Here is a 27,393-nt window from a genome sequence, read left to right as displayed (position 1 = left end):
GCGGTTTGTGGGCGTTAGAGTGGGCGTGGCAAAAAGTTTTTTGGCAAATCGATAGAAATTTACAAGACCAATACAAAAATGAAAAAATTTCAAAACATTTTTCAAAAGTGTGGGCGTAGCAGCTTTGGGCGGTTTGTGGGCGTTAGAGTGGGCGTGGCAAAAAGTTTTTTGGCAAATCGATAGAAATTTACAAGACCAATATAAAAATGAAAAAATATCAAAACATTTTTCAAAAGTGTGGGCGTGGCAGTTTTGGGCGGTTTGTGGGCGTTAGAGTGGGCGTGGCAACATGAATCGACAAACTTGCGCTGCGTCTATGTCTCTGGAGTCTGTATGCTTAATCTCAACTTTGTAGCTTTTGTAGTTCCTGAGATCACAGCGTTCATACGGACGGACAGACAGACGGACAGACGGACAGACGGACAGACGGACAGACGGACAGACGGACATGGTCATATCGACTCGGCTATTGGTCCTGATCAAGAATATATATACTTTATATGGTCGGAAACCCTTCCTTCTGCCTGTTACATACTTTTCAACGAATCTAGTATACCCTTTTACTCTACGAGTAACGGGTATAATAATGCATTGAAATAAGAATTATGATGCATATAATTATGGGTGAGAAGAAGGGAATGTCTTGTGAACAAAAATCGAGCTATATAGAAAACAAATCAAAAATTGTATGAAATTATATTAAATATTCAAAGACCTTGGACCAATACGTATATTATTATAAAGTAATTAAAATTAAAGTATTACAAAGTAAACTCAACATTGGAAGCAAGAATATTACATATTAAACGTAAACGTAGCATGGAGTTTTATTGTTATTGTTCGATGTAGTTGCAATTGGATCGAAAGCCAACCAAGTGTTAACAATTCTGCAAGCAATTAGCCAAAGTAATTACTAATTATATTCGCATATAAATCTATATATATATATATATAAACAAGTTAAAGAGCAGTTGGTCCCCAAGCCAGGCTTCGTTGGTTCTGAAAAATCCAATAAAAGTATATGTACTCGTATATTGTAAGCATGAATGGAGCACAAAACGTGCAGATATCGTTAATATATATACGTTCTTCTCTAAATGTACATTTAATCGCTATTATATGAATAAAGTTGAAATCGTTTAAACTTGAAAAGGAAGGAGGGGCTTAGGCACTCACTTTAAAAACGCCCCCAGCAATTTACAATGGTTTTCTATTTTTTATTTGCACACCTTGACTTGTCAGAGATCCTGAAGTCATGATTAACAATTGGAAAGGGGCCTGCGATGGAAATATTTTATTCTATTCTTAACCTGCGCCAATTTATTTTAATTAGCAGGCTCCACTAATTAGTCTTAATTGCACACGAACATGCTATAATTACTGCACTGTAGATTTTCTACCCAAACTATTTTTCATCTGCCCAATTTTTGGTGATCAAAATGTTGATTAATATTTATCAAGCGTGTACTTTAATTTTTTTTACCGATTATCAAAAGCAACAGCTGTTTTAGAAACATGACCTACCTCAGCATATTAATTGTGGTAAGGAAAAAAAAAAATCAGATAAATAAATAACACCTGATCGGATTTATCATATGCCAATTAGAATACGTATGCGAGTACGGGTTTATTGTGATATAATAATTGGCTGTGTGAATTGAAATTGAATGTGCTAATAGTTTCGAGTAGCAACAGCGATCGGATGTAGATATGGAGTGTACTCGTGGGAACGCCCACGTTGTCGTTCAATTATAATGACATTAATACCAAATCAGAAATCAGAACGATAAGGGACCGATGTATCGAATCTAAAATGCCCTCGCAGGTGTGCCGATCATCAAAAGGGCTGTGCTGAGCATATTAGCCAGGGGATTTCCAATAACTTTAAGCAATTCAGTTGGTAATACCTATAATCTTTTGCAGGTGTGCTGAAAAGAATATTAGCTTATCTGCTTGTCTTTATTAGTGATTGCAGAAATTTTTGTATTAATAAGTGGTACGAATTGGAATATAGTTTTCCCTTAATTCTGTATGCTTCATTGGTGGCTCATTTCACACTTGGCTTAAGCTAATTTAAAAACCAAGTCTTGGGAATTTCTATGGGCTAATGTCATAGAATTTATGTGAGACATATGGGCTAATATATAATTAAAATAGCAATGGATATCTACGTTAACAGACTCTCAAAATTGAAGGTCATGTTTTTAGTTTATAAGAGGACAATTTGGTTACGGTTTCACGAATTAAACTTGAGTTAAGATTAAATGCAGCCAAACTGCGATAAGCTGGGCGTGTTCTAACATTTATTTTCAGTTTATTGGGTAAGTAAAGTGAGTAAGTTTAGTTAATGGGTAAAAGACCAAGCGTTAAAATACAATGTAGTGCCAACAAATCGACCGCTTCGATATACCCATTTAGCACTTGGTATTTAATAGTTAATGACAATTGCTGATATATCTCCATTATGGCCTAACATGATAATAAAAATATGAATTGGCGGCGAAGTTCAGCTGGAGCTAAGGCTGGGCATTTATCAACTTAAGTTGGCCACAATCGGTTAATTGTCCGACTGATTTGGGTCAGGTTTAAAAGGCTGACTCTGGCTAAATGCTGAGCGTACATTCGGTTTGGCGTGGGCAAACATTTGCACTTGATTTCGATTGCCAAGACGAAGTCCGGCGGACTACGTGCCGTTTGGACACTTGGGGCTGTTTAGTATATGTTTAGTATATGCCCAGTGGCATAAGGTTCTTATGGTGTTATGGTCTGCTGTCAAGGCCACTGAGCAAATGGGTTAGGGTTGCAGGAAACGCGAGGCTGGCACGGGTTTGTTGAACCGACAACGGCGAGATAATTGCCGGAAGCCCAATGCACTTTGCAATTAAACACTTTTCATTAATTGTTTAGGTTTTTTTTTTTCGTATTATTACACTGCCAACTGGCAAGAAGAAAATAAAATTCAAGACAAGAATAAAGGCAGTGGCAGTGGCAGTAGCAGTCGACCTAGCTCCCAGCGAAACACGTCTCATTTACAGCCGCCGCCAACATTTCAAATTTGGCTAATTAAAGCCGCATAAAAACCACGACGAAAAAAACCCGAAAAAATACAAAAGCCAAGGTTAGCTGGAGCTTGGCTTTGACAGTAGAAGTAGCCAAAGGAATTAACTAGAACATGTCTACAGCTCTTATAGCGATTACTAGTGTTTTGGTATTTGGTTTTTGGTTTTGGTTTTGGTCTATGATATTTGGCTTTGGCCAACTTCGAATATCAAAGTCAATGACTTACAGGCTTATGGCATGGCCAAATTGTGCATTTGGCTTTGGCATTCTGGCCGCCATTTGTTGCCAATTAAATGCAGTCGAAACGCGATTCTTGAACTTTTCAGAGATACTAAATCTAGTCGCATACTTAACTGCTACCTCGATATATATACAAGTATATGTACCTGCTGGAGGTGTGAATATCTGCAGCCAAACCGTTAGCCACTTCACCACCAACTGCACGGGGATTTGGCCCGAGGCGCACCTGTTGGCCGGTTCTAATTTAAATGATCGAGCATTTATAATCGCCATAGCTCTCGGGCTAATTAGAGTACGAACAGGTTTCCATCCCGCACAATCTCGCGGGGATGTGGTGACTCCAGGGGTTGGGCTGTAGAGTGGGTAGTGGGTCGTAGAACCCGTCATTTGCATATGGATGCTGGAACATTGGAACAGCTGGTCTTATGAATATTGAGGAACGTGAGAGATGGATCCATAAATTACTCAGATATTTATAGATAACATATTTGTAGTGTTACATCAATTTTCCCGCGGTGGGAATTATTGCTATACGGGGAGGATCCCAACATGCTGATAATCTATTTTTAGGTTTTCAGCTGGAGATTCAAATAATAATCCGTATAATATTATCAAATATTCCTGTTTTATTGCATTCCTTTTTGTAAATATTTTAAAGACCCCACTGAACTACATTCCACTGTGATTCTGTGGGCCATGCAAAGTCTACCTAACAAGTAATTATAAACTATTACAGCACCAATTGGCTAGACAATTACATCCACGTTGACCAGCTGCGCGATCGCTAAATAGTTCAGACCACTCCGGAATACGGAATACGACACCTGGCCCAGATAAGTACCGCCGCCTGTAGCTAAGGGCCCAGTTACCAAGACCACTTTCGATCATAAATTAAAATTAGAATTTTAAATGTACAACTAATTAAGCACAAGCTGCCAACGGCAAAAATGCAGAGATAATAGCTACTAAAGGTAAGTGGAGAAAACCTGTGAGATTTCATGCAAAAAGCCGTCAATTTTGTTACACAATTTCAAGAACATTATGAATAAATTTCCCATTAGCGGTTGCCAGGCAGCAGCCACCCTGTCTGGCTTACGAGCCAGGTGGAACTTTTCGCCCGGCCAGCGGGGCGTATGAGTGATATTGGGTGCACACCAGACATTGGCACGCGATTGGATCGATGGATCGTTGGATCGATGATGATTTGGGCCTGATTCTGCGCATCAGTGCTTCCATTGACAGGTCTATCAATATTATGGTTTTAGCTGGACAAACAAAGCGGGTAACAGTCGGGTACGCAGAAAGAGAGCTGACGCAATGTCAACAAAGTCGACAAAGTGATCTGTTTGTCATCGCCGATCACCGTCTCATCTTCGAGAGCGTGAGCTGGAGCTGGAGCTGCATATTTCCATATATCGAGTCTGGAGCCGAAAGTCTTAAGTGGACTTACACGCTTCACTGGGCCACTTGTTGACTCTGGCTAATTAAAAGTCGTGCACACGCCTTCTTAAAGCGGAAGTTTGTCTAGAGTTGGGGAAGAGTCAAAAGGTTGGCGATGGGTTAGGGAATTTGCCTGTTAAGTGATTTAATACTGTATTCTTTAATGCACTTTGTGCATATTTGAAAAGGAAATGCAAATAGCTTTTGTAACGTTTATCTTTAATCAATATTAAATTAATATATTTAGAACGATCTAATATAAGGGCTTGACATACATTTGGATTATTTAGTTGGATTAGATATACATCCGAACCTTTAAGTCACTAATAAAATGAGCATAAGTCAGCAGAGTCTTATTCATTAAATGTATATTAAGTAATATCTTAGATTTTGAAGCACAAGATAGTAAACATACTTTCGTTCTTCCCCAAGTGATCAAACTGTCTACGTACAAGGAGTTTTGCCCAAGTACAAATATAAAGCCACTTGTGTATTTTACATTTATTTTACAACTTGATTTTACCAAAAATTCTGTTAAAAGCGCCACTCGTTTAATTTGAAAAGCTGTTTAAGCAGCTTTTGTACTTCTGCAGTCTCTCTCTGAAGCTGAAAGTCGTAAAACGCATTTCCGTTTTTGAAAAAGTTGACCAGTAAATATTTAGCAACACAATAACAACATATATTAAAAATATAAATTTTAATTCTAATTTTATGAATTTCTTTGTATTTATCAGCTATGAATGACTGTAACGTGTTAATTCTTTGTAATAATATACCAGATATTTTGTAAGAACTTAGTGTTTAAAATTGCATAACATTATGCCCGAAAATGTAAAACTAGAATTGTTCCGTTTGATTTATAGAAAAATGTACATTTATTTACATAAAAATCCCATCACCGCTATCAGTCTTTTGGCAAATTGCTGTCGCTCTTCCCTCGGCTGTAGGGTCGTGCTCCGCCGAGCATCCTCTCGAGCAGACTCTGCTTGGACTTGCGCTTGGAGGCCAGCACCTCCTTGCACAGCTCATTGAAGACCTCGGCCACCTGGTCCACGTGGTCGGCGGCGGAGACCTCGCTGAACTTGCACTCAAAGTCCTTGGCCAGGATCTCGCCCTCGTCGCGGCTCACCTGGCGCAGGTGCACCATGTCCACTTTATTGGCACAGAGTTGGACGGGCGTATCGGACTGTAGATCGGATTTGGCACGGCGTATGTAGTTGAAACTCTTGCGATCTGTGATGGAGTAGACCAGCAGTAGGCCATCGGCCCACTGCACGAGCTCAGCTGCATTGGGGTATTCGTCTTCAGCCTGGAAATATGTGAAATCTATAACTTATATGATATTAATATATAATCATAACCCACCTTGGGACATGTGTCTAGTATTTCGAAGAGCACCGGTTCGCCATCCACCATTGCCTCGTGCTTGTAGCGATTCTCAGTCTGATGGTCGTACTCCCCGATGTAACGCTTTGTCAAGAAACGCACCACTAGAGCTGCAATCAAATTAAATAACCAAAACCATTTATGTAACATGAATTTAATTTATTGTCGTCTGCACTATCAGCGGGATCAGGTGTAAACCAGGGTAACGCCCTATAATTCCCAACAACCCTCGTTCTGGATTTGGGTCAGGACTTAAGCGAGCGTGAAGTATGAGTGCTTCTGTAGTCCTGCCAAAAGGAATTGCAGGGACCAATGCAGAATTACCCGCCACCTGGGGCAGGTGGATATTGTGTCTTGTGGGGTTAATAAACCCGATTCGGCTGCCCAACGACATGGCAACAAAACGCTGAGCCCTAAAGTTGCGTGTCTCGGGCCAACAAACGGCGTCCTTCGTAGGCCTCGTGTCCTGTCGAGGGGGTGAAGTTCGTCCTGGTCCCTGGTCATTTCCTATGCAAGTCCTTTGAACTCGCTAAGCAAAAAAAGAAGGGCGCTGGGAACTAAAACCTCAGGCGCCACTTCAAGCGAGGATGACAATGTCTAGAGTAAACAGTAAAGCTTCAAGATGTGGAATTTCTAACTTTAAAGGATATCATCGTCTAGGTAAGCCAGCAATTTACCATTCAGCAAATTTATTTTTGGTGTTTTATGTGCATATGCATTTTGTGCTTTAAATCAATAAATTATCAAATATATAATATTTGGCATTGGATTCACTTAAAATGTATTTATTTTTTGAAAGGAGTTGTAGTGAATCCCAACTGTACTTAAGGCTTTTTTGCGCTCGCGTGTGTGCGTTTTTTGTGTGGCTAGTGGTTGCCTTGGTTGCCTCGCGACTTTTTAATGACATTTTCATCATTTATTTTCCCAACACCGCATACATACGACCAGTGCCCACAGTTTTCCCTCAAAATTTATGTTAACCGAATTTTCTTCTCAACTTTCCGCGAGGTCAACGTTTAAATTCTTCGACGCGCGACGCCGGAATGGCAATGGTGATGGCGCTTCTCCGCCCGCTGGGCACTGATCGCGTCTAGGTCTGTATGTCTATATGTCTATGTGGTTATATGGCTATATGTCTATATGTTTATATGGCCAAGTGCGTGTGTGCACGGTGAATTTTTCCGGCGGGCGGTGGGCGGTGGGCGTGGAGGTGGATGTGGATGTGGGCGATTTAATTGCTCCACCGCATCCACAGACATAGACACACAGCTGAATTAAATATTTTTCCCGGTCTTTGGTCGCTGATGGTGGCGGAGTGACAATAAAATATGTGGCAATAAATTTATTAAACATATATGCATTTGCCATTATAAGTTGCTTTTGGGATCGGAATTCCATTTGCTTTGGGCGCCTTTGTATTTGTGGACGAGGGAAATTTATAAATTTTAAGTTTAAGGGTTTACATCAAACAGTTTTAAAAGAAGTACTATTACTTTTTTCTTTAATATAACAAATAAAGACTATTACTATATTCTAACTATAAAACGAGAAGGCGCAGCTCATACCTTTGTCACAAAAGCCACACCCAGTCGTATACTGTCTGCCATTCCATCTTTTTCCTTGGTTTTTCATTCACATCATATTTATTAGTGCCACATATTTTCTAGTCATATTTCACATGGCTCCACTGTCCACGCTCTTCGGCTGCTTCCGCCAGTTTTTCTCTTCTATTTACACCCAAAATTAGTTGTGACCGGGGACATATTGCGCGCAGGTGTAACCCAAAGTTGACATCACTTGAATGGGACTCACAGAATTTTATAGATTACAATTATTTCGGAATTTCTACAAGGGTTTTAAAATCACACAAATATAATTAATATTATTGTTTATGAGTAAAATTTTAGATTACTTTTTACAGGACCAAAGTCTAGTTTTTATACCCTAAAACTTTTGGGTAACAGGAAAGTATTTTCAGCTTACACAGATCAGTGATCAAGAAATAATATAAATCTGGGGTAATAGGTGACACCGGAAACATATATAACGTAGGGGTAAACTGAAGTTGACAGAGGCGAGAATAAATTTCCCGGCCAAAGCCATCATCATCATTAGTATCGTAGCCCATGGATGGGGATGGGGGTTCCCAGCAAAGTGTTACAAATTAAATATATTTCGGGGATGCCCGGCATACGTGATGCCTGACAGGGAACATCAATTTATGCTAAGTCGTTCGCATCGAAGAAATATGCAACATCTCAGCCGACAATGATCTGTGATCTCGTGAGCAGCTAATAATATAGACGAGCTGAACCCGTACACTTAAAAATATTAATAATCAATATATAACTATAGGTATGGAAAATATTATATATAAGTATTTAAACTTCCAAAAATTAATATAGCCGAAATGATCAGGATAATCAGTTTGTTGTATAGTCCTGGGTTTGTGGCTACTTTGTATTGCTAGAATGTACTTTATTTACTATTTTTTTCAGTGCAGTATGCAATGTGCTCATGGATCGTCGTAAATTAGAGCATGGCCTGGTCTTTTGGCCAGAGCCGCTTGTCAAATCAAACGGTGGAAAGCGATTAAGGCGGCAGGCAATGCCAAAGTGCCAGCAGCCGCCACACACACTCACACACACACACACACACATAGAGACACAGATACTCCCAGCTGCAGGAGTGTGCTGGTGTGTGTATTGGGGGGATATCTGCAATTGTATATGTATGCTGCCACTTTATAAACAAAACAAACAAAAGTCTAAATATACACGAATCGGCGATTGCTCAACTAATTTGCTGTTGTTGCTCGGCATCCATGCTACAATGCTCCCCAAGTATCTATTGGATACGTCTGCCATTGCTCGGATTGTTTTCGAGTTGTTATTGTGCAGGCACTTGGCATCGTGGTATTTCGTATCTTACCGCTTTTGCCAACACTGGGCGCTCCAATCACGGCGATTTTCAACTCCGTCAGTGTGGACTTCTTGCGCCGTATTCCACGCGTGGTCATCTTAACGCAATCCCTGAGTTCTCCAAGCTCCTTGATTTAGTTGGATCAATTTTTGTTTTCAATTTTTTAATTTGAAATCTTTGTTTTGCACGGCAGGTGTATATCCGTTGGCGTGGGTTTTCTCCGTTTCAATTATCCGATTGTTATTGTTGTTTCATTTCAATGTCAAAACAAGCGCAAGAAATGCGTTTAAAATTACAGCCGCACACCGAATTTCGTATCCGTGAGATACGTTCATTTGTTTTATTTTTTTTCTTTTTGGGTGAAATTTGGAAAATTAATGAGTTTTTTGCTGCCGCTTGCTGCAGGTTATATTCGAAATATTTTTTCAGATTTTTGTCTTATGCTTTTGGGCATTATTATGGCGGATACTGATACAGAAATCGCGCACTGCACTTTCGACGCGCACCGAAAACTCATTTATTTATTTATTTAAACCATCGATTTTGCGTATATTTCAGTACGCCACGATTCGATCTGATGTGGAGTATGTCTTTTTCACCTTTTCTCTTTTGCTCTGACTGATCTCTGTTTTTTTTGTTATTTTTTTGTATTGTATCTGTTGGATTTTAGCCCGCCCGCATCCGTGCGATTTGCGCGGCCAACTGAATTCTACTGAAAAGCAAGAGCGGCGGAATCTGTGCTACGCCGGAGTGTAAATGTAGATCGGGGATCTTCCGATCGACCCGATGTCTATAGCTTTTCGCGAGTGTACGAGCGAGCATCAACCAAAAATAGACAGTACGAGGAGCAGAGCGGAGCGGAGCAATACCAATTCCAATTCCAATTCCAATCCCATTCCGATCCCCAATTCCCAGACACGCGCCCTGCAAAGGGTTAAAGTTAAAAGTTGCTCACTCGGCCAATAGGCTAATCGCTACCATCGAAAATAGCCCCATCGATGTGCCACATCCGATCGCTATATCTGCGGCTATTTAGGATCGCGTCGAGGGAGCCAACCACCATGATCATCATCGTTCTTGTGGGCCAAGACAAATGCAACTGCGAGCGGCGAACGGCAAATGTCGCCTTAAATTAAATTTAATTGGCACTCTGGGGCTGGGCAAAGCAGCTGTGGGGTGACAACTGCTTTTGGATGTGTGGTTATGCTACTTCTACTATTGAAAAGTCCCTTTAATTGCAGCTGTTATGACAGGCAGTTACAGTTTGTTTGGTTATTCAAATTAATTGCACCTGGCCTAGCAATGAAGTATTAAGCGTTTGGGGAGGTTAGTTCAGGGAAGTAAAGGTTATAAACATACAGGTAACACTTAATTTATAATCCTGTAGATTTGAGAGGTAAAAAACGTAGAACATAAATTATAAGGCATTAATAAATGCAGATTCAGGACTTAAATTAATTGAATTATAAGTTATAAGGTCAGAATTTGTAAGCAGAAACCAAGTTCCCAACAGACTTCGTTTAGGAAAAACTTGAAGTAAATAAAATTGAATATCAAATAACTATTGTTTTAGCAGACCGTGAAAGTCAATTAAAATCCACCAGCAAGCAATCATAAACATAATATTATTATTTACTTAGCGTTTCCGCCCCATGTTGACAACGAATTAAGGACCTTTTAGTTATGCATATTAGGTCAATATTTTCTAGTTCATTAAGGAAATGGTCGGTAGCCATGTCCCATATGCATATGAGCTGAGCCAGACTGAGCCAGAAACACCCTCAGTCACAATGCACGTGTGTCTATTCGCATTGTGCCGCCGAGGATTTCCCATTGCGGGGGTGTTTCCGTGCGAGTGTGAACCGCCCTAAGGGTTGAAAATTCCAGACGGCCGAAAAAACAAGCGGAAAGCATTTCGTTAGACGGGAAAATCTTGGCAAGAGCCAAAACAGAAATCGTAACACAAATATAGGGGTAATCGTAGACGCCGGCCGCTGAAAAGTATGCAACGCTATTTTCGCAGCGCCTCTTAAGTCACAGTCGCGTCCCTGCATGTGGGGATATTGGGTAGGGTTGCCGAAACAGCTGGCTCTGAATGTTTTCCGGTTTTTGTCGCTGTCGCCCGTTTAGTTTTCTTTCGAACGGCGAGGCGTTTGGACGCGCACGCGGATTACCAGTTGGGAAAATATATCGGAATCGTGCCTCGAGTTCTCACCCACGCCGGGAGCTTCTTTGACTTCTGGCAGCTGCCGCCAAAATACAAAAAATACATATCAAATAAAAACAAAGTAGTTTTTATTTGAGACAACCGCGCGACGCGCGCCTTTCGGTGTGTTTTCATCTATTAGCTACTTACACATAATATAATAGTGTTGTTTCCTTCTGCTTCTTTGATTTTTTCGAAAAACTTATTTTCGTAGTCACGGCTCGTTTTTAGAAATCGCTGCGCGTTTAGCTTGGCAGTGTCGCCTGTTATTCTTGTGCCAGCCAGTGTTGAATTTGAAATATTTTCATTTAATTTGAAAATAAGAAGAAGGAAAGCGAAATAAAAATACAATCAAATGCGATTTCGTATATTCCTCGACGACAAGTGCTTTTGGTGTTACTCTACTTGTGCGACTGGCAGTGTGTGCTTTTGGTTAATGGAGAATAAATAGCAAATAATGAACCCATAACAAACAAGAAGCTACGAATTGGTCATTGACTGAATAATTAGCCTAAGCAATTGCCATAAGAACGGAAACATTACTAATCGATTTTCGGCTAACGTTTATGGCAGACAAGCAAACAAAATAAAAGTTATTATATATTCCATATGCATTTTGCTATGGAATTGCCGGCAATTAAAAGTGAATTTGCATTTAAATTATTGCCTTAAATTGGAAAATGGTCTTTTGGCTGGAAAACGTTGCAGGAGCTTTTTTAACTTGTTTAATGAAAACTAAACTTTTAAAATATTTTTATAAAACTGAAATTTATAAATCATTTTTATTTTTATGAAAATATTTTCTTTTCTGGCACTTCTATAAAATGTATTTTTAAGTAAAATCTGTAGATTTTTTAAGACTTGAAATACGTTATTTAATAATAAACCATATTACGGATAATCCTGCCCATGTCCTCGGTAAAACCTTCTCCAAAGCTTACTCATCAATCATTTCGCACCGAAAACACACTGACACACAAGCAAACCCACTCACAAAATTGTGATGTCATCTTGTTTGGCGGCTTCTGCGGTCACCGTAGGCAGCCAAAAGACGATATTAAAAGCGAAAATGATGTGACTTACTAAACCACAAATGGATGACGACTTCGTTCGACTTCCAGCAAGGACTTCGTTTACCCTCAATCACATGTTGCATTTGCCTCGAAGGATTCTCGTGATTTCCGCTTGTTTCGGGGTCTGCGAATGAAATCATCAGTTCGGAGTAGAGAAAATCGATGAAATTGTAGGGACAAACTTCTTTCGTTCACGCATTGAGAAATGCAATTTTAGCGGCGACTCACTGACGCTGAGACTGCCTGGCGACATGGCCATGGCATATATATGTGGCACATATAAAAAGGACAATTGCTTAATGCACTATGCAATCCCCCACTCCATTGTCCTTTTGTTCGTTGCCCACACTGTGCGCTCGGGTAATTTAATCAGTCAGGCGCTCAATTGACGCCAGGACACTAGTAGTAGAATGGGATAGAATAGTAACCTTGGCAACTACTATACAATAAAAGGGCCCACAAAGGACTCTGCGTGTGACCACTTGCCGCCCCCTAATGTCCATGGAATGGGGAGCAATTTGCCGTAATTTTTATTGACATTTTTATTTTGCGCCCATGACGTCGGCATCGTTTCCACTTACCATGTTGCATCTGTTGCGTTTCCTTTTTAGCGAGCCGCAATTGCACTTTTTTTTTCAGCCCATTTATGAAGTTTGCAGTGGCAGACGGGCCCCTTTTGAGTTTTCCTTTTTAGGCGAATGACCTAATAGTTGCTAAATAGGTTTATGAGTTCAGCGACCAAGTCGGTGGGAGGGTATTCCCTAAATGGTCTTAAAAAAGCAATTACCTCATTTAGTCTTTAATTAATTAACTCGCGTTGTTTGGTTTTTAAATATTATGTCTCTCATTTTATTTTGAGTAATTTAAAAAAAAATATTAAGTTGATCAGTGAATAATGCATAAAGTGCAGTATTAAAGTAGCATATCAAATTTCAAAATCATGCCTCTGTTAATTTATTTAAAGAATTAAATAATAATGTATGTAAATCCCAGAACTTTTGCTCACATCTTTGACCCAGATCTTTGGACATATTTCATGATCTATCAATAAATTGAGCAATTTATCATCACCCTAAGTTACCCTAAAGTAGCCCAAAAGTAGCAAAGTTATGCGTGTGGGATTTCGTTAAAAAAATACCGATGGGGTGGAACAAATGCCGGTAGGCAAAACGTAAATAATAACAACCACCCCGTTGCAATAAAAGTAGGAAATAGGCATTAAAACACGCCAGGCGTTGCCGTCAATCAAGCCAAAAATGAAATCTACGCCAAAAAGGGGGCCAAGAAGCGTCGTTAGAAGAGGCAAGAGGAAACCACCCCGAAAAGGTGGAATGTGCCGGGAACCACCCTTAGAAAAGGTTAGACAACCACCCTAAGAAATCGTAGAAACTTCAAGATATCTCCACCTTGCCAATATATTGTGTTGACGCTCTTTTGCGTGTGAGCTACTGTTGTTCTCGATATATACAAAAGAAACAACGAAAACATACACCCGCATCGCTTTTGGCTTGAACTTGAATTTTGCAGAAAGCAACGCAGTCGATCTTCGCAGAGAAAAAAACCCGACAAACAACTTTGGGGTTTAAAACCGGCACACAAGACATTCTAATGGCAAACAATGGAGCTATATACCAACACAAAAAGCCCATTAATGGGCCAGGGGAGCTCGAAATAAACTATATATATAGTATATATATATAGGCGGTACCTACATTTATTGGTATGGGTTTAATTTGAAACACAAAACCCGAAACAAGCTTTAGATATAAGGCATTCGAGTGTGTCCGCCGCATATGACATCATTTTGCCGTCATCAGCGATAACCTCATCATGATCTTTTTCAAAGATCTCTCCGCTGGCCAGTCGGTTAATTTGCCCTCGTATCGAAATTATGTTAGCTAAACTCATTCTGTGCTGATTTTTCCAGAATTTCAAATTACACATGTGTATTCGAGTATACTCGTATGTTGTGGGTTGTACTGTCGACATTTTGAGCTTATCCATTCGCACATCTGGTGAGGAGACTTTCAGTGGGTTATGTTTTTATATATAAAAGGCATGTGTGCAAATAAACGATTCCATGGTGACCAAAATAATCTCGAGAGAATAAATAAAAATGAATGAAAATTAATGAAGGGGAAGAGAGGAAGTAAACATTTAAATTTCGATTGTTTGCTTTGGATCGTTAATTGTTTATGTTGGAGAAGTTGGTTTATTTACAGGGTCTTATGTCACAGAACTGGAACAAATAAATACAATTTCTTTACTGGCCTTGAAATAGTTTCCCCTACTTTGAGTAAATGTATTGAAAATATGGGAAAAATTATAAGATGAGAGGAATCTCATCATGTTTACTACTTGGCCATATTTGTACACCTTTTCCTACTTGTTTGTGCATCTAGCTTTCACTGTATTTAGTTTGTCTTGTAAATTTATATAGTGCCCAAACATTTTTCTTTATGTGTGTCACAGCTTTGCAAGTTCCGGATGACTCAGAGACGTCGACGCCTCCTTCAGGCTGTCTCAAAGATATATACCTAAAGATGTATATATATATATATTTGTACATTCGCAGAGAGCAAGACACTTTCAGGCTATTTCGGCAACTGCCATGGACCCCCAAGCATTTACAGTAGCTGTGCTGTGCCGTTCGTTTTGTTTTTATTTATGACGCACCACTATTTTGGCGGCCCAACGAAACTAGGGCAAACTTTTGTTGGTTCTGTTTTGATTTTTGGCGACCAAGACAGAGATTTTGGCCCAGCAAACATTACTCTACTAAGTAAGGCAGTTAAATGCCAGCGAATTTCAATGTCAGACGGCGCCATTGTCAAGCAAGTCGAAAACTGCCCACGCCACATAAAAAGGGATTTGTCTTTTGTATTTCTTTTTTTCTGGTGTTCAGTTGTCGAGGGACAGACAAAGGAAATGTTGTGAACCAATCGAGAACATGCTTAAGTTAATGCTGCATTCGAGGAAATGTTTTCCTGTTTACGAGTATCAGAGTATTTGAGTATCTGAGTATCTGCCGCTTGAATGACAGACAGGCCAACGTCAAAGCCAACTTGTAGCTACAAATGTATCTATGTATCTCCTTTTGCGGACCTCTGACTGGCGCTCTTGGGGGCCGGTTTCCAGAATCGCATTTGCTGCCATTGAATTGGAAATCAAGTTTTGAGGAAATGTCTGCAATGCGTGACTTGGTTGGACAAAGATCCTCGACACGACTCTGGGTCGCGCTCCCCTGACTTTGGAACCCAGCTCCAAAATTGGTAAACTCGCAGGTTAACATACGTTTTTGGTGGCCCCACATTGCGACTGCGCAACTGATGTCTCAATTGTCGGCGCCGTCACTTTAATTCTCATTTCGGATAACGGCAATTGGCGCGCTAAATAATTAATTGATAGCCAAACTGATGCCACTGCAATTACAATTCAATTAAGCTCAAATTCCGTGTCGCAATGGAAAAACTTGCAAAACTATTTCAAAAAGGTTCGAAAGTGTGAAACAGAAACAGAGGTAGCAGGCAGAAATATTTTCACGCTGCACTGGCGCGTTCCAAATGCATAGGAAATCACAAGGTTAAATGCAAATATCTCATACATTGAGTCAGCAATCTATGGGGCATGATATCATAATTTGTGGCGGCCTAATGGTGGAAAATTGATTTAGAAAATCTAAAAGGCATGCAGCTCCTATCAACACTTTTTCGTATGATCTCATTTATTATGGTTTCATTGGGTTTTTTCATAGGGAATAATTAATTTGAAAATACGAAATGTTCAATGAGGTATACATTTGTCACTATGTTTTTTTTGCGGTATTATAGAGCAGCGAATATATTTTCTTTTGTTATAGCTTTGAAAGCCCTAGGCTCGCACGTTCTGTTTGATAAGTAAATTAATGCAGCATAACCTCTGATGTGTGAATCAAATTTAGCTTTAAGATGTCGTCCCCTCTCGCTTTCCTATTCCGCGTTGCGAGTGCTAAAAAGTTTTTTAAATATAGATCGCACCGAAAAATATTGCGTCAAAACAAGCAGATGATGTCATCGAGCCATTGCTCCAAATATCTCTAGAGAAACGTAGACGCGAGATCATTTTATTTCATCGTCTCTGGGGTCACGACACCTACAAATTGAAGCTCACAAAAGTTTTGGACAGTTTAATGGGGCTTGCTTCACCGCCACTTGGAGCAGAATTAAATGAGCATTTCTTTTTTGCATGGACGGATATCCAACCACCCACATTTGCTGACCAACTTGGCTGACAGCTGACTGCGTCGACGGGGGAAATCAGTCAAGAAACAAGTGCTGTAAACAAAAATGCATGGGGAGGCAACAAGTTGCAAGCTGCTGCCGGCCGGCCCATTTGCATTCAAGTGCTGGCTGGCCTCCAGCGATCACTAGGAAACAAGAAAACTACAAACAAGAAATTGATTTTCAAATTGGTTTACCTGAGAATGTACATGTGCCTTGGATTCCCTGCACATTGTGTGGCCTAAAAATAAACAATAAAAATGTCTGGAAGCGGGAGACTTTGATGATTGTATTTTTATCTTGCTTATAATAACTACAAATTTGAAATTTTTGAATAAAACAATTGTGGGAAATCCTGCAAGATATTTGATATTGATGAAATTTTTATCCGAATTCAGTTGCATTACTGCCATCATCTGTTGTGTTTGCTTATTTTTGCGATAAAATTGAGGTTTTTGGTCCATATTGAAACTAGATGCTAAATACAAATATAAACAACAAATAAATTCATGCTAGGCTGAAATATTTATGAATTTCGTTTTGTTTTTTTTTTGTTTTTTTCTGACCGCCGAGCAAAGAAAGATTTTCTATTTTTGTGTCTCGCACTAATTGAGAGTATTTTCGCCATAAACTATGTAGAAATTATTTCTCCACTGGATTTGTTCATCTGCATAGCTTAACCTCCGCTCCCTCGCCACAATTTTGGAACTTGTCTAGTTTTTTTTCCCCCCGTTGGCTCCGGGGAATTGTGACTTGCGTGTGGCTGCTCTATAAATTGCTCAATCATGGGCTCCACTGGCTTTACATTTGCGCATAAATTCTGCTTTGGCCTCTACGAAATAATACGAATTTTCCGGAAAGCATGAAGATCTTGGAGGGTCGGGTCACTATGCCCACCCATTCGTCGCCCCCCATGCACTTGCCTGTGTTTTGACCCAATTTCCATAGCTTAATTAATTAGTCGACGGCGAGCACGAGCCAGCATATACAACATACATATATATGAGGTGCACCTAGGGAAAGGGATCGAATGGGGAATGTATAGTCTAGATTGCGTGTATCACTCTGTTAAGGGGCGTGGCCGAGTATCCAAATGGCTCCTCAGGGGAGTCTTGTTATTCCGTTAATGGAAATGCGTTTTTAAGTGCATTTCAGGCGGTTGAGAGATGCTAAGTAGATTGTAATTGTAATTTGCTTAAAGACAAGTGGGTGGAATGCCTATAAATAGGTTTGATGTATCTATGCATTGAAATGCATCTCAACACTGCACTACAAGCGGTTTTTATTTTTATCTAAATAATAAATTTAGAGTGTTTCTTTTTTGCTTAAATATATATGTGTAACAGCGGAAAATCAAGTTTAAATGCGCTAATTTCGTTGATCTTTTTTTTAATAAAAATATTATAAATATATTGTTTTGTATTTGTAATGCCTTTTGTTATCCCGTGTAAAAGTTAAAGCCCATCTGAGCTGGCAGCATTCCAGACAAGCTGTCAACACACGATTGTGAGTCAGGAAAATGTCTTTACCGCCATTTCCATAATCATAAAGCACGGCTTACTGGGGAATGGCAATGCCAATGCAAATCTCGCATTCACATAGACCTCACACGAAAACAATGAATTATTGCACAATATCATTAAGCGAATGCCCTAACGGAAGTGTGCCTAATAAACTATCACCAAGGTTTGGCCCGCAGGCGTGTGTAGATGTGATGTAGCCTCACCTCAAAAACTCCCCGACGCATTCTTCAATAAGTCACTTCATACTCTATGCACTATAACTTACCCAATTGATTAGGCGTACGTTCATTCAACTATAGATTTCCGAATGTGTGGGTCTACGAGTGTAGGTCGTTGCATTGCAATAGTAACACAGAAAATGAACCAGAACCTCGCTACGTGACTGCAATGTAAACAAAGGGAAGAGACCCAATTAAATGCACAATAAAACGAGGAAATCAAAGAAAAATGCCAAATCAAAATAGCGTTGAAAATCGATAAATATGTGTGAGTGGCGACTTCAACTGGCTACCGAAACTGATTTGCGTATTGGGAAATTTATGCTGGCTAAATGTCAAAAGGCGAGTGCCTGTAAATGTGCAAATCTACCAAACGATACACAATTAAACAACGTTCTATTGAAAACCAATTGATAACGAAAGAAAACGTTAATATAGCGTTTAGTGGTGATTCAGGGCATTTGAAGTGCATTGACTGGCCGAAAAATCTGGCATAAGTCCAGCGAAAGCCTATGAAAGATGGCCAATAAATTTTATACACTTTCATTTGGACCTTTTCGATAGTCTAGACCTTCAATGACGTTGCACTTGCCGTGGCAATAGTGGGCAACCCACACGTAAGCTCTCGCCGCCCATGTTCGGAGCCAAATTGTTGACACAGTTCGAATGGTCGCACAATTTATGCATTTTAAATGTTAATTAAAGCCGGCACAGTCGCCATGCATCCATTCATAAATTTAACTAAATGCAAGCGGCCTTTGTTGCGGCTTTTCTAGTTTTCCCATTTTCTGTAGTCGTGTTACGCATAATTAAGCGGGCGGCGCGCTGTCTGAACACAAAAATCCAAAAAAAAAAGAAAAAGACAAAATCTATATAAAAACAAATTGACCCACAATGTCTGCTGAGATATGCAATGTATAGGCGCAACTCTGTGGCCAAATATTGCACTCAAGAAAACATATTGGACAGCGCGAAAACCTGAGTTGCCAGCTGTCCGTTAAGGTGTTAAAAATCGTTGGGCAAACAATGCGAAAATAACAAACAAATAAGCGACTGCAAACCAACAAGCCACCAAACCAATTTGCATAAGGCAGTGCAAATATATTACCTCATTGTCTTTTGATTTTTCGCTGGTCGCTGACTTTGGCCTTATCACTAATTGAGATTTACAGAGTGATTTACTTGACAACTGATAAAAAACAGCAGCGACATTATTAGAGGGTCATGCTGTTTGTTGTGCCTTGTAATTAAATTTCTATTTTCGAAGGCCTACATACTCGCACATTCGTACATAATTACCGAACCACTGAACCACTGGCGACGCCATCAAGTTGCCCCAAACAAAAGGTACAAAATAAATCAACTGCACGCAGAGTTCTCACAGTTGGCTTTCATTTGGCAGCTGAAAAACAAAAGTCAGAGGCGCCACCCAAGCGGAAAAGTTGCAAGCGGCCGTGTGGCGAAAACCGAAAAGAAAACTCGGATAATTTGCTCAGGCGGCAAAGCCGTCGATTAGGTAACCAGACTAGGGGGTTTTAAAAAGATTTGGGTAAAATATTATAATCCTGAGCGTGAAGTGCAACAGCTCATAATTTAAACCGCGATTTTATCTTAACTTTAGTTACACATTACATATAACAAATGATCATAAATCATACAAATGCATATCATTTCAATTACCATAACTTTCTAATATATTCATTAATTGCAATTATTGTAGTATTTTTTATAATATTCCTTACCATATGTTCAACTTTTAAAAAATTTTAAATTTTTGAAATATTAAAAAATACAAAAGTTTGTGCAAACGTGAGATGATCATTCCGTGAAAATGTGTGGGCGTCGCTTTCAGTACGCAAGATACTAAAATGGATTTATGGAAGCTTACGATTATAATTTATTTTGGAAACATAAAAGTCAAGATGTGTAGAAATAGTATACAGATGTTTGTCGCCTGTACAGACATGAATACATATGTGCACCGTGGTATATACAGTCCGGTTAATTGTCAAATGCCCATGGAAGTGAGCTCACTGGATAGGTTCCTTGTACTGGCACCTCTTGCTCCAATCTCCAACTATCCAAACACGCAATGGAAAATGCCGCCCATTTTTTTTTTTGTTTCTATTTACCTTTTTTTTCGAATTTCTGGGCTAGCGCCGGGCAAAGTTTACCAAAGGTCATAAATAAGCGCACTATGTCATACGTAGTGCCCATGTGGGGCAATCACTAGTAGTCCAGGTGGTGGAGCTCCTATGTGGATGATTTTGTTTTTGGGGGGGTTTTTGGTTTTCGGTTTTCTTCTCTTTGCTTTCAATTTTGGGTGTGTGCGTGCGGGGCGTTTTGTCATTAAGTTGAAACTGAAGCTACGATTTTCTTTTGTTTGTATATTTGCTGCTGTTCGTTGGCTTACTAATTTGAATTTTTGTCTCAAACCCAGCGACAGTTTTTATAGCTGCTCTCGAATTGTTTTTGTTACCATTTGGCTTACGTCATGCGTTGCTAGTTTGCTGGCTTTTGTTTAGCGAGTTGACCTTTTTTTTTGTACCTCCGGTTAAATTCAATGCTGATGCTGAGATAAGCCGGTAATATTTACAATATTATTTCTTGTTAAGCCAATTTGTTGCTGTCATAAAAACTGATAACACACAGATTTGAGTTCATCTATTTTTGAAAGATGATAGAGTGTTTCCAAATGAGTCATTGGCTAAACATTGTGTTTACTTATCAATTTGTTTGCATTCGGCTTGACCTTTGGCAAGGCTATCGTATTTTACATTATTGATTGACCCCAGCGGCTGTGGTTGTGGTATTAAAAGCTTAAAAGTCTATAAACTGTATGTAAATCAGACCTTGGCGTCCATGTGATTTGTTCAATTAGCTGGTGGTTTCTGTGAGATTTTGCAGATGGTAGATTGATCTGCCCATCTGCTCGACCTTCTTCCGCTTGGGTTGGGTAATTGTGGATTTGTATCTTTTGGGGGGCGTAGATCTCACGCAGAGTCACTCAAATGCTTCGCTTATTTTGCTTGAGGTGATGTAATTTGCCTAGACGACAAGCCAAACAACCGGTTTTGCCACAAACTACTTAAATCTTGTTTCTTGCCATCAAAGTTCTCGGGGCTCTGCGAGCTGCGCATTGGAAAATTATGACGACGTACGTCTGGCACTTTCCTTTTCTTTTCCTTTTCCAGAGTCCCATTGTCAATGTTGAGGAACAGAGCTCACTTTATAAGTATCATTTTGCAAATTGCAATGCAGACTTGCGTCTGGCTCGACACATGCGTTTTAGGTATTATCAAGCAATTTACTTGTCAAGGGGGTTTAACGCACTGTCTAGTGGATGCATTAAGCATACAGAAGGGTTCAGTAAAATGGCACAACTGCGATCTAAAAATTTGCATAGTAAAATATTTCAACAATACTACTTCCACTTTATATCTGTACAAAAAGAAAGATCTTTTTTATATCAGATCCCAATGGCATTAAAAATATCTAAGGCATTTCTGGAGTTCTATTTTATTGACTCCATCTGTTTACATATATCAGCCGCCTATCCACGTATCATAATCTCAAGCAAATAGTTTGCTGATGATTAAAGCCATGTGCCAATGGCAATTTCGTTGACAGTTAATTTAAATTTATGTCTAGGGCAGACACAATATATATTTCATTACTGTTTTGCCAGTGTCGATGTGTTCAATTACTCGTACTCGTTTATTTTAGTTATGTTGCTGCTGTGCCATGGTGCGTATGTGTGTTATGAATGTCGAGCGACAGTAGTGGCCTATTGCCTATTGACACTTGTTTATTTTCGACACCCCATTGTGACACGTATATATTTATATTTATATTTGTAACGGGGAGCTTTGCGAACGATTTTCAACATGTTGTGTTTGCCCACCGATTACCATCGATGATGGGTGGCATCAAATGGCTTGATTGGTTTTTGATATGCCCACAATTGGGCAGAGCACCAATCATGTGTGATATTCCACCGGGTGCATAAATAGTTTTTCCAGCCTCCGATATCTTATTGTTTATGTGGTTACACTTGGTGTTATTTACACAGCGGTGTCTGCGTGTGTGTGACTTTTGTGGTTGCGTGTGGCTCTAGCATTTCAATGTCTACATATTTTGTTGTCTTCTCTGATTGTAAAAATGTGTATTAACTTTGTTACTATTTTTTTTAGAACCCATGAGCAACTGAGTCCCAACGAAACGAAGAGGAAATCGACGAGGAAGAACGAAAGCCACGAAAGGTGGCCGAATAAGTGAGATTCTATACAGATAGTTTGTAGTAACCGAAATCGAGAAAATGGGTTTCATTGCGGATCGCATGCCGCGTGTCAACAGGACGTTGGTCTCGCTCAAGTTTGTTGTGTACTTCGTCATAACCGGTGAGTACTGTAATATGCAATAAACGGCAGTTTCAAATTGTGTAAGTTGTTATATGTAAAAAGGCTTAATTACGAACAAATATTTATTTGAAACTACAGGTCTCACAGCTTTGCATGTCCTGCATGCCACCAAGCCGCTGTTGCTGGGACTAAGTTTCGCGGAATACCGAACCGTTACCATTTGGGCGCCATTCGTCTCCATTTTGGGTCCTTTGATCGTTGGTCCCTTGGCTGATCGATTGGCTGCCAAGAACCCGAACACTTTTGGAAGGACACTACGAGTGCTAACTGCTGTCTGTCTGCTGATCTCGGCCCTCATCTATGCCTTTCTGTTTGCCGTGCCGGAAGTTACACGGCCGGGCGTGGTCCGTGAGCCACTGGTTAGCTTTGGCTGCGATGAAACTGGAGGATTCTTGTTCCAGGAGCGCTGCGGCTCCAACTCCAGTTGCAGCCGGTGGGAACAGAAGGAGGGCAAAATCAACCTGACGGGCTGCACGTACAGTTGCCAGAATCCCAAGCTCTATGAGCCACTCTATGTGGCTTGGTTGGCTGGAGTACCCACAGTGGCTCCTTCCACAGAGCAGAGTTCGGAGTTCGACTACGAGGATGAGGGCAGTACTGCGGTCACCGAGAGCTTGCGCACCAGGAGGGACTTGGAGAGCTCGGATCCGGCGGATAGTGCTGGTGTGGAGGCCATTAGTGGCGAGGTTCCTCATCATCGGTCCATCAGACAGGTCAAGAAACCCCCCACCAAGGTGTATGTCCAGCCCCCACATGTCTGCCTAACGCAGCGGAACCAGAACGGCGACGATGTGGTGAAGCACTGCCACGCCTACACTGAGGACACCAAAAGTGTGGTGATGGATGCCATCATGGGCTCAGCGATCAGCCAGGAGGAGCACTACGATGACTACGAAGGATGGTGCCAGTATCCACTTGGTGTGTAAATAATTGAAAAATATTTCTTTAGATTTTATTTCATTTTATGTATATTTTTACAGAGGGTTTCCAGTGCCACATTCCCGAGGAGCAGGTGAACTACATGAAGGAGTTCAAGCACTACATGCAGAACGACAACAGCTGCAAGCCCATGATCGAATGCCAAGTGGTGAATCCCTACCACGATTTGAGTGTGCTTTCGGACAGCGAGTGCAAGAATGTGAGCATAACTTTTAATCATAAAAAAAGGAAATCAATTTTTTAATATTTTTATTTATCAATAGAGCACCGGCTATATCTACGACACTATCGCGATCTATACGACCATTCGTCTGATTGGAGACATTTTTCCCATGGCTGCCCTGACTCTTCTGAACACGGCGATCGTGATCGCAGTTCGTGAGACCTCCGAGGGGAGGGGTGAGGTGTGCCGCCAGTATGTTTGGGGCGCCATTGGCTATGTGTTTTTCCTCTCCCCGCTGGATAAGATCTTCTTCCAGCAGGAGCCCAATTATAATGGTGCCCAGGCTGCACTTCTCATATTTATCGTATACTTTGTCGTGGGTGCTGTGGTGCTACTCTGTGCCAAACAGATGCCGCTGAGTCCGCCGGAATGGTGGTGGCACACAAAGACCGGAATGCTGGTGGTGCCCATGTCCGCCATCCGTCGCTATACGCCCGAAATCTTGGTGCTCACACTGGTGTCCATTCTTTTTGGCACCTTCTGGAGCAGCATTCATAGCTACCTGCCCTGGACATTCACCGATGTGTATGCCGTGAGCTATGCTGGCGTAATCCTCATCTTGGCTCTGTTCTTCAATGTGGACAAGTTTATTGAGTACTGTGGGCACTCGAATATCTTCATCGGTGGCTTGGCCATCTTTGTCATAAGGTTTACGGCTTTGAGTGATGCCCAAACCAAGTGGTTGATTATCGTCATGGAGACCATCGAGCCGTTTGTAATTGGTCTGATTTGGATTACCATCATTCTGTATATGCGTCATGCCATGCCAAGAAAACTGACAGCTACTGGACAGGCAATCGCTGTTTTGTCCTTCTTTGGATTGGGTTAGTATTGAATAAGATATTCCAAGTTAATCTGAATTTTATAAAGAAAACAATGCTTTTGATGCATCTTTCAGGCAAAGGCTTTGGTGCTCTGATTGGATTAGCTCGCGATGAGTGGGATCCGAGACTAGAGTTCTGGTCCTGCACCTACCAATGGCTGGCTATTGTAGCCTGCGTTGTGGCTTTGGTCTATTTCGGAATCTACAATCTGATCCTGGCCCCACGATGCACCGCCAAGCCACAGCATTCTGAGGAGTTGATTTCTGGATCCGCATCGCAAAACTTTGGCAATACAGGAAACGGAAACGGTGCTGGTAACGGTACCGGAAACGGAAACGGCGCTGGAGCATCGCTCAACGGAAACGGAAACGGGAGCTACTCACCACTAAGAGTTTATCACAACGAGAGGGGGAAGAAGGGGCAGTTTAGATACTAAGATGAAGTGGGAAGTCCAGAGATTAATGGATGTTTTACTCTTTGCATGGATCACTAATGCTCCGCCTCTCTCAAATCGAGTGCGAAAGATATTCTTAGTTTTTAAATGTGTACACCACGCCTCGTCCTCCTCCACCTACCGCCCCCCGCCCGCTTGAGGGCAACACTGCTAATAGTTTGTAATGCGTATTTTTGCTAAGTGTATACACCAGGAGGATGAAAAACGACAGAGTGGAGAGAATTAAAAAAAACAACAACAAATTGAATTTTTTATAAATCGCATGTAGAACTTATTTTATTTGTTATTTAATGCCAACTAAGCGAGTTTATAATTTAAATTAAATCGCAATGCGGAAGTTGACAAAAGCAGAAAAAATATCACCCAACCAAATCATCAACTGCCCGAATTTAATTGCAACAATAGCCATGGATATAGCAAAAACAATAACGACTTCCTCAAACAGCACGTCGTTCATTTTACAATGTTACAAAAATGAAGGCATCAATTTTTAATGAAACATTTGCGTGATTTTACTAAGCATAATATATGATGCACTATGAGCATATAAATGTAACAATAAAACAGAAAATGTAATTATACAAAAATATAATTAATGGTAATTAAATGTTTCCAAATTAAGCGTAATAACTGCAGAAGTGGTTTTTCGTTATGGGCTTAAAAGGGAAGTGCAAATGCCATGCGGAAAATATAATGAGGGTAAATGAGGAAGTAATTTGGCCAATAATCCACGTTATAATCTCATGAAGAAATCTACCTAAGTTCCATGTTCACCGTCTATGATGCAGCGCCATCTACATTTGGCTTTTTCGGCGGAGTAAGTTCAAGTTTTCTTTGACAACGACCTTAGTATGGGAACTTAGCACTTGGCAAAAGCTGAATAAGAATTGCTGTGGAGCTTTTATCTGGAAGCTTATCTTTCATGAAAAGCTATTGTCTTTAAATCCCAATTCTTGGTTAATTATTTTTGTTATTTTCCACCGCGATTTGCAATTTATGAGTCCAATGAATTGCATTTACTCAGTGAATGACGCAGCGCAAATATTTTCCCAGCACTTGTTCTGGCAATATACGAGTCCTTGTGTGGAAAGACGGAGACAAAGTCACAGGACTCACGCGGACTCTTGACCCCGAAGGATGTTGGCTGGCTGTTAATAGCCGAAAAACTTAAGAGCAGAAGGGCAGTCTCACTGCTAGAGATTTTAGTATTCTCTAAGGTTATTTAAAAAGTACTTATTAATTAAATAAATATAGATTTTCAAAAATATTTAAGGTAATATTTAAGTATGTATATAGTTTAGTATATAATTCTTTTTAAATAATTTAATATTATATTATTGAAGCTAAATAATATTCTGGAGTATAAGCAGGCAACAAAGTCAAGTACAAACACAAATACAAAACACTGTTTCAAAGGGATCCCCATTTTTCCCAGTGTGCTTAGCTCCAAGAAGAAAGCCAGTGACAGTGTCCACTTAACCGAAAGTAAGTAAACACACACTGGCGAACAATCACACACACACTCTCGCACCCCCTTGGCTATTTACTTGTGTGTACATATTTAGTTGCATAAAAGGAGTAATAAGTGCGGATTTTATGATGCGACGCGACGCAGACACACACACACACACTCACAGGCTCAGCGTGACTCGATTGCCTTCCCCTTGAGCTCTCCACATGCGTCTGCCCTTTGACATTACACACACACACAACACAGTTACATATGCAGCGAGTCCTTTCGCTCATGTGTGTGTGAGTGTCAAAGTGACAATAAGCCACTTAAGGCAGCGCGCACTTCATTAGTTTTCTTTATTGATATTTTCACAGCAAGCCAAACAGTTATGAGTAGTTGCGAGCCAGCAATTTAAGCGTTCGACTTGTTCAGCGCCTGATTTTGATGGTTCAATAAAAATAACGCACAAGTTGTTGCTTTAATTTAATGTCTGCTGCATTTAGTGGCGCTTCAACATTATTTTTAGAAATTAATAGGCAACCTTAAACATAAGTAGCTTAATGGTAGGTTAAGAATGGCTTACATGGGCTTAGAAACTAATATATTCCTGTTTTATGCTAATGATGCCCATTTATGGGAACTGCACTACAATTAACTTCATAGTTTTTTTTGGTTAACAGTGCGTATGTGTAATAAGCTGGAGAAGATTCGTTTGCCGCTTTTGAAGATACATTTTCTAACGCTGCACTCAA

The 27,393-nt window shown here is 40.3% G+C and overlaps 2 protein-coding genes and 1 long non-coding RNA gene across 3 annotated transcripts; 1 reads left to right on the top strand and 2 right to left on the bottom strand.

Moving 5' to 3' along the window:
* Nucleotides 1-712: 712 nt before the first annotated feature.
* Nucleotides 713-3,440, bottom strand: LOC120321610. The gene is made up of 2 exons (XR_005561327.1): nucleotides 3,287-3,440; nucleotides 713-999 (listed from the first exon to the last, which is right to left on the bottom strand). It is a non-coding gene; the product is annotated as an uncharacterized LOC120321610 (long non-coding RNA).
* A 2,146-nt stretch (nucleotides 3,441-5,586) lies between these two features.
* LOC6533223 (ras-related and estrogen-regulated growth inhibitor) lies at nucleotides 5,587-10,128 on the bottom strand. Its single transcript, XM_002093913.3, has 4 exons — nucleotides 10,027-10,128; nucleotides 9,058-9,972; nucleotides 6,106-6,236; nucleotides 5,587-6,049 (listed from the first exon to the last, which is right to left on the bottom strand). Exons 2-4 carry the CDS (start codon nucleotides 9,143-9,145, stop codon nucleotides 5,645-5,647), a joined length of 624 nt encoding a protein of 207 aa, XP_002093949.1. The 5' UTR covers nucleotides 9,146-9,972; nucleotides 10,027-10,128; the 3' UTR covers nucleotides 5,587-5,644.
* Nucleotides 10,129-11,178: 1,050 nt separating this feature from the next.
* On the top strand, nucleotides 11,179-25,815 carry LOC6533222. The gene is made up of 6 exons (XM_002093912.4): nucleotides 11,179-11,377; nucleotides 22,521-22,727; nucleotides 22,827-23,666; nucleotides 23,729-23,886; nucleotides 23,951-24,734; nucleotides 24,809-25,815. Exons 2-6 carry the CDS (start codon nucleotides 22,646-22,648, stop codon nucleotides 25,168-25,170), a joined length of 2,226 nt encoding a protein of 741 aa, XP_002093948.1. The 5' UTR covers nucleotides 11,179-11,377; nucleotides 22,521-22,645; the 3' UTR covers nucleotides 25,171-25,815.
* Nucleotides 25,816-27,393: the final 1,578 nt, after the last annotated feature.

The sequence above is a fragment of the Drosophila yakuba genome, chromosome 3L (assembly GCF_016746365.2).
Source record: "Drosophila yakuba strain Tai18E2 chromosome 3L, Prin_Dyak_Tai18E2_2.1, whole genome shotgun sequence".
NCBI classification, from domain to species: Eukaryota; Metazoa; Arthropoda; class Insecta; order Diptera; family Drosophilidae; genus Drosophila; species Drosophila yakuba.
The sequence above is the reverse complement of the archived record's forward strand: the minus strand, read 5'-3'. Positions and strand labels throughout refer to the sequence as shown.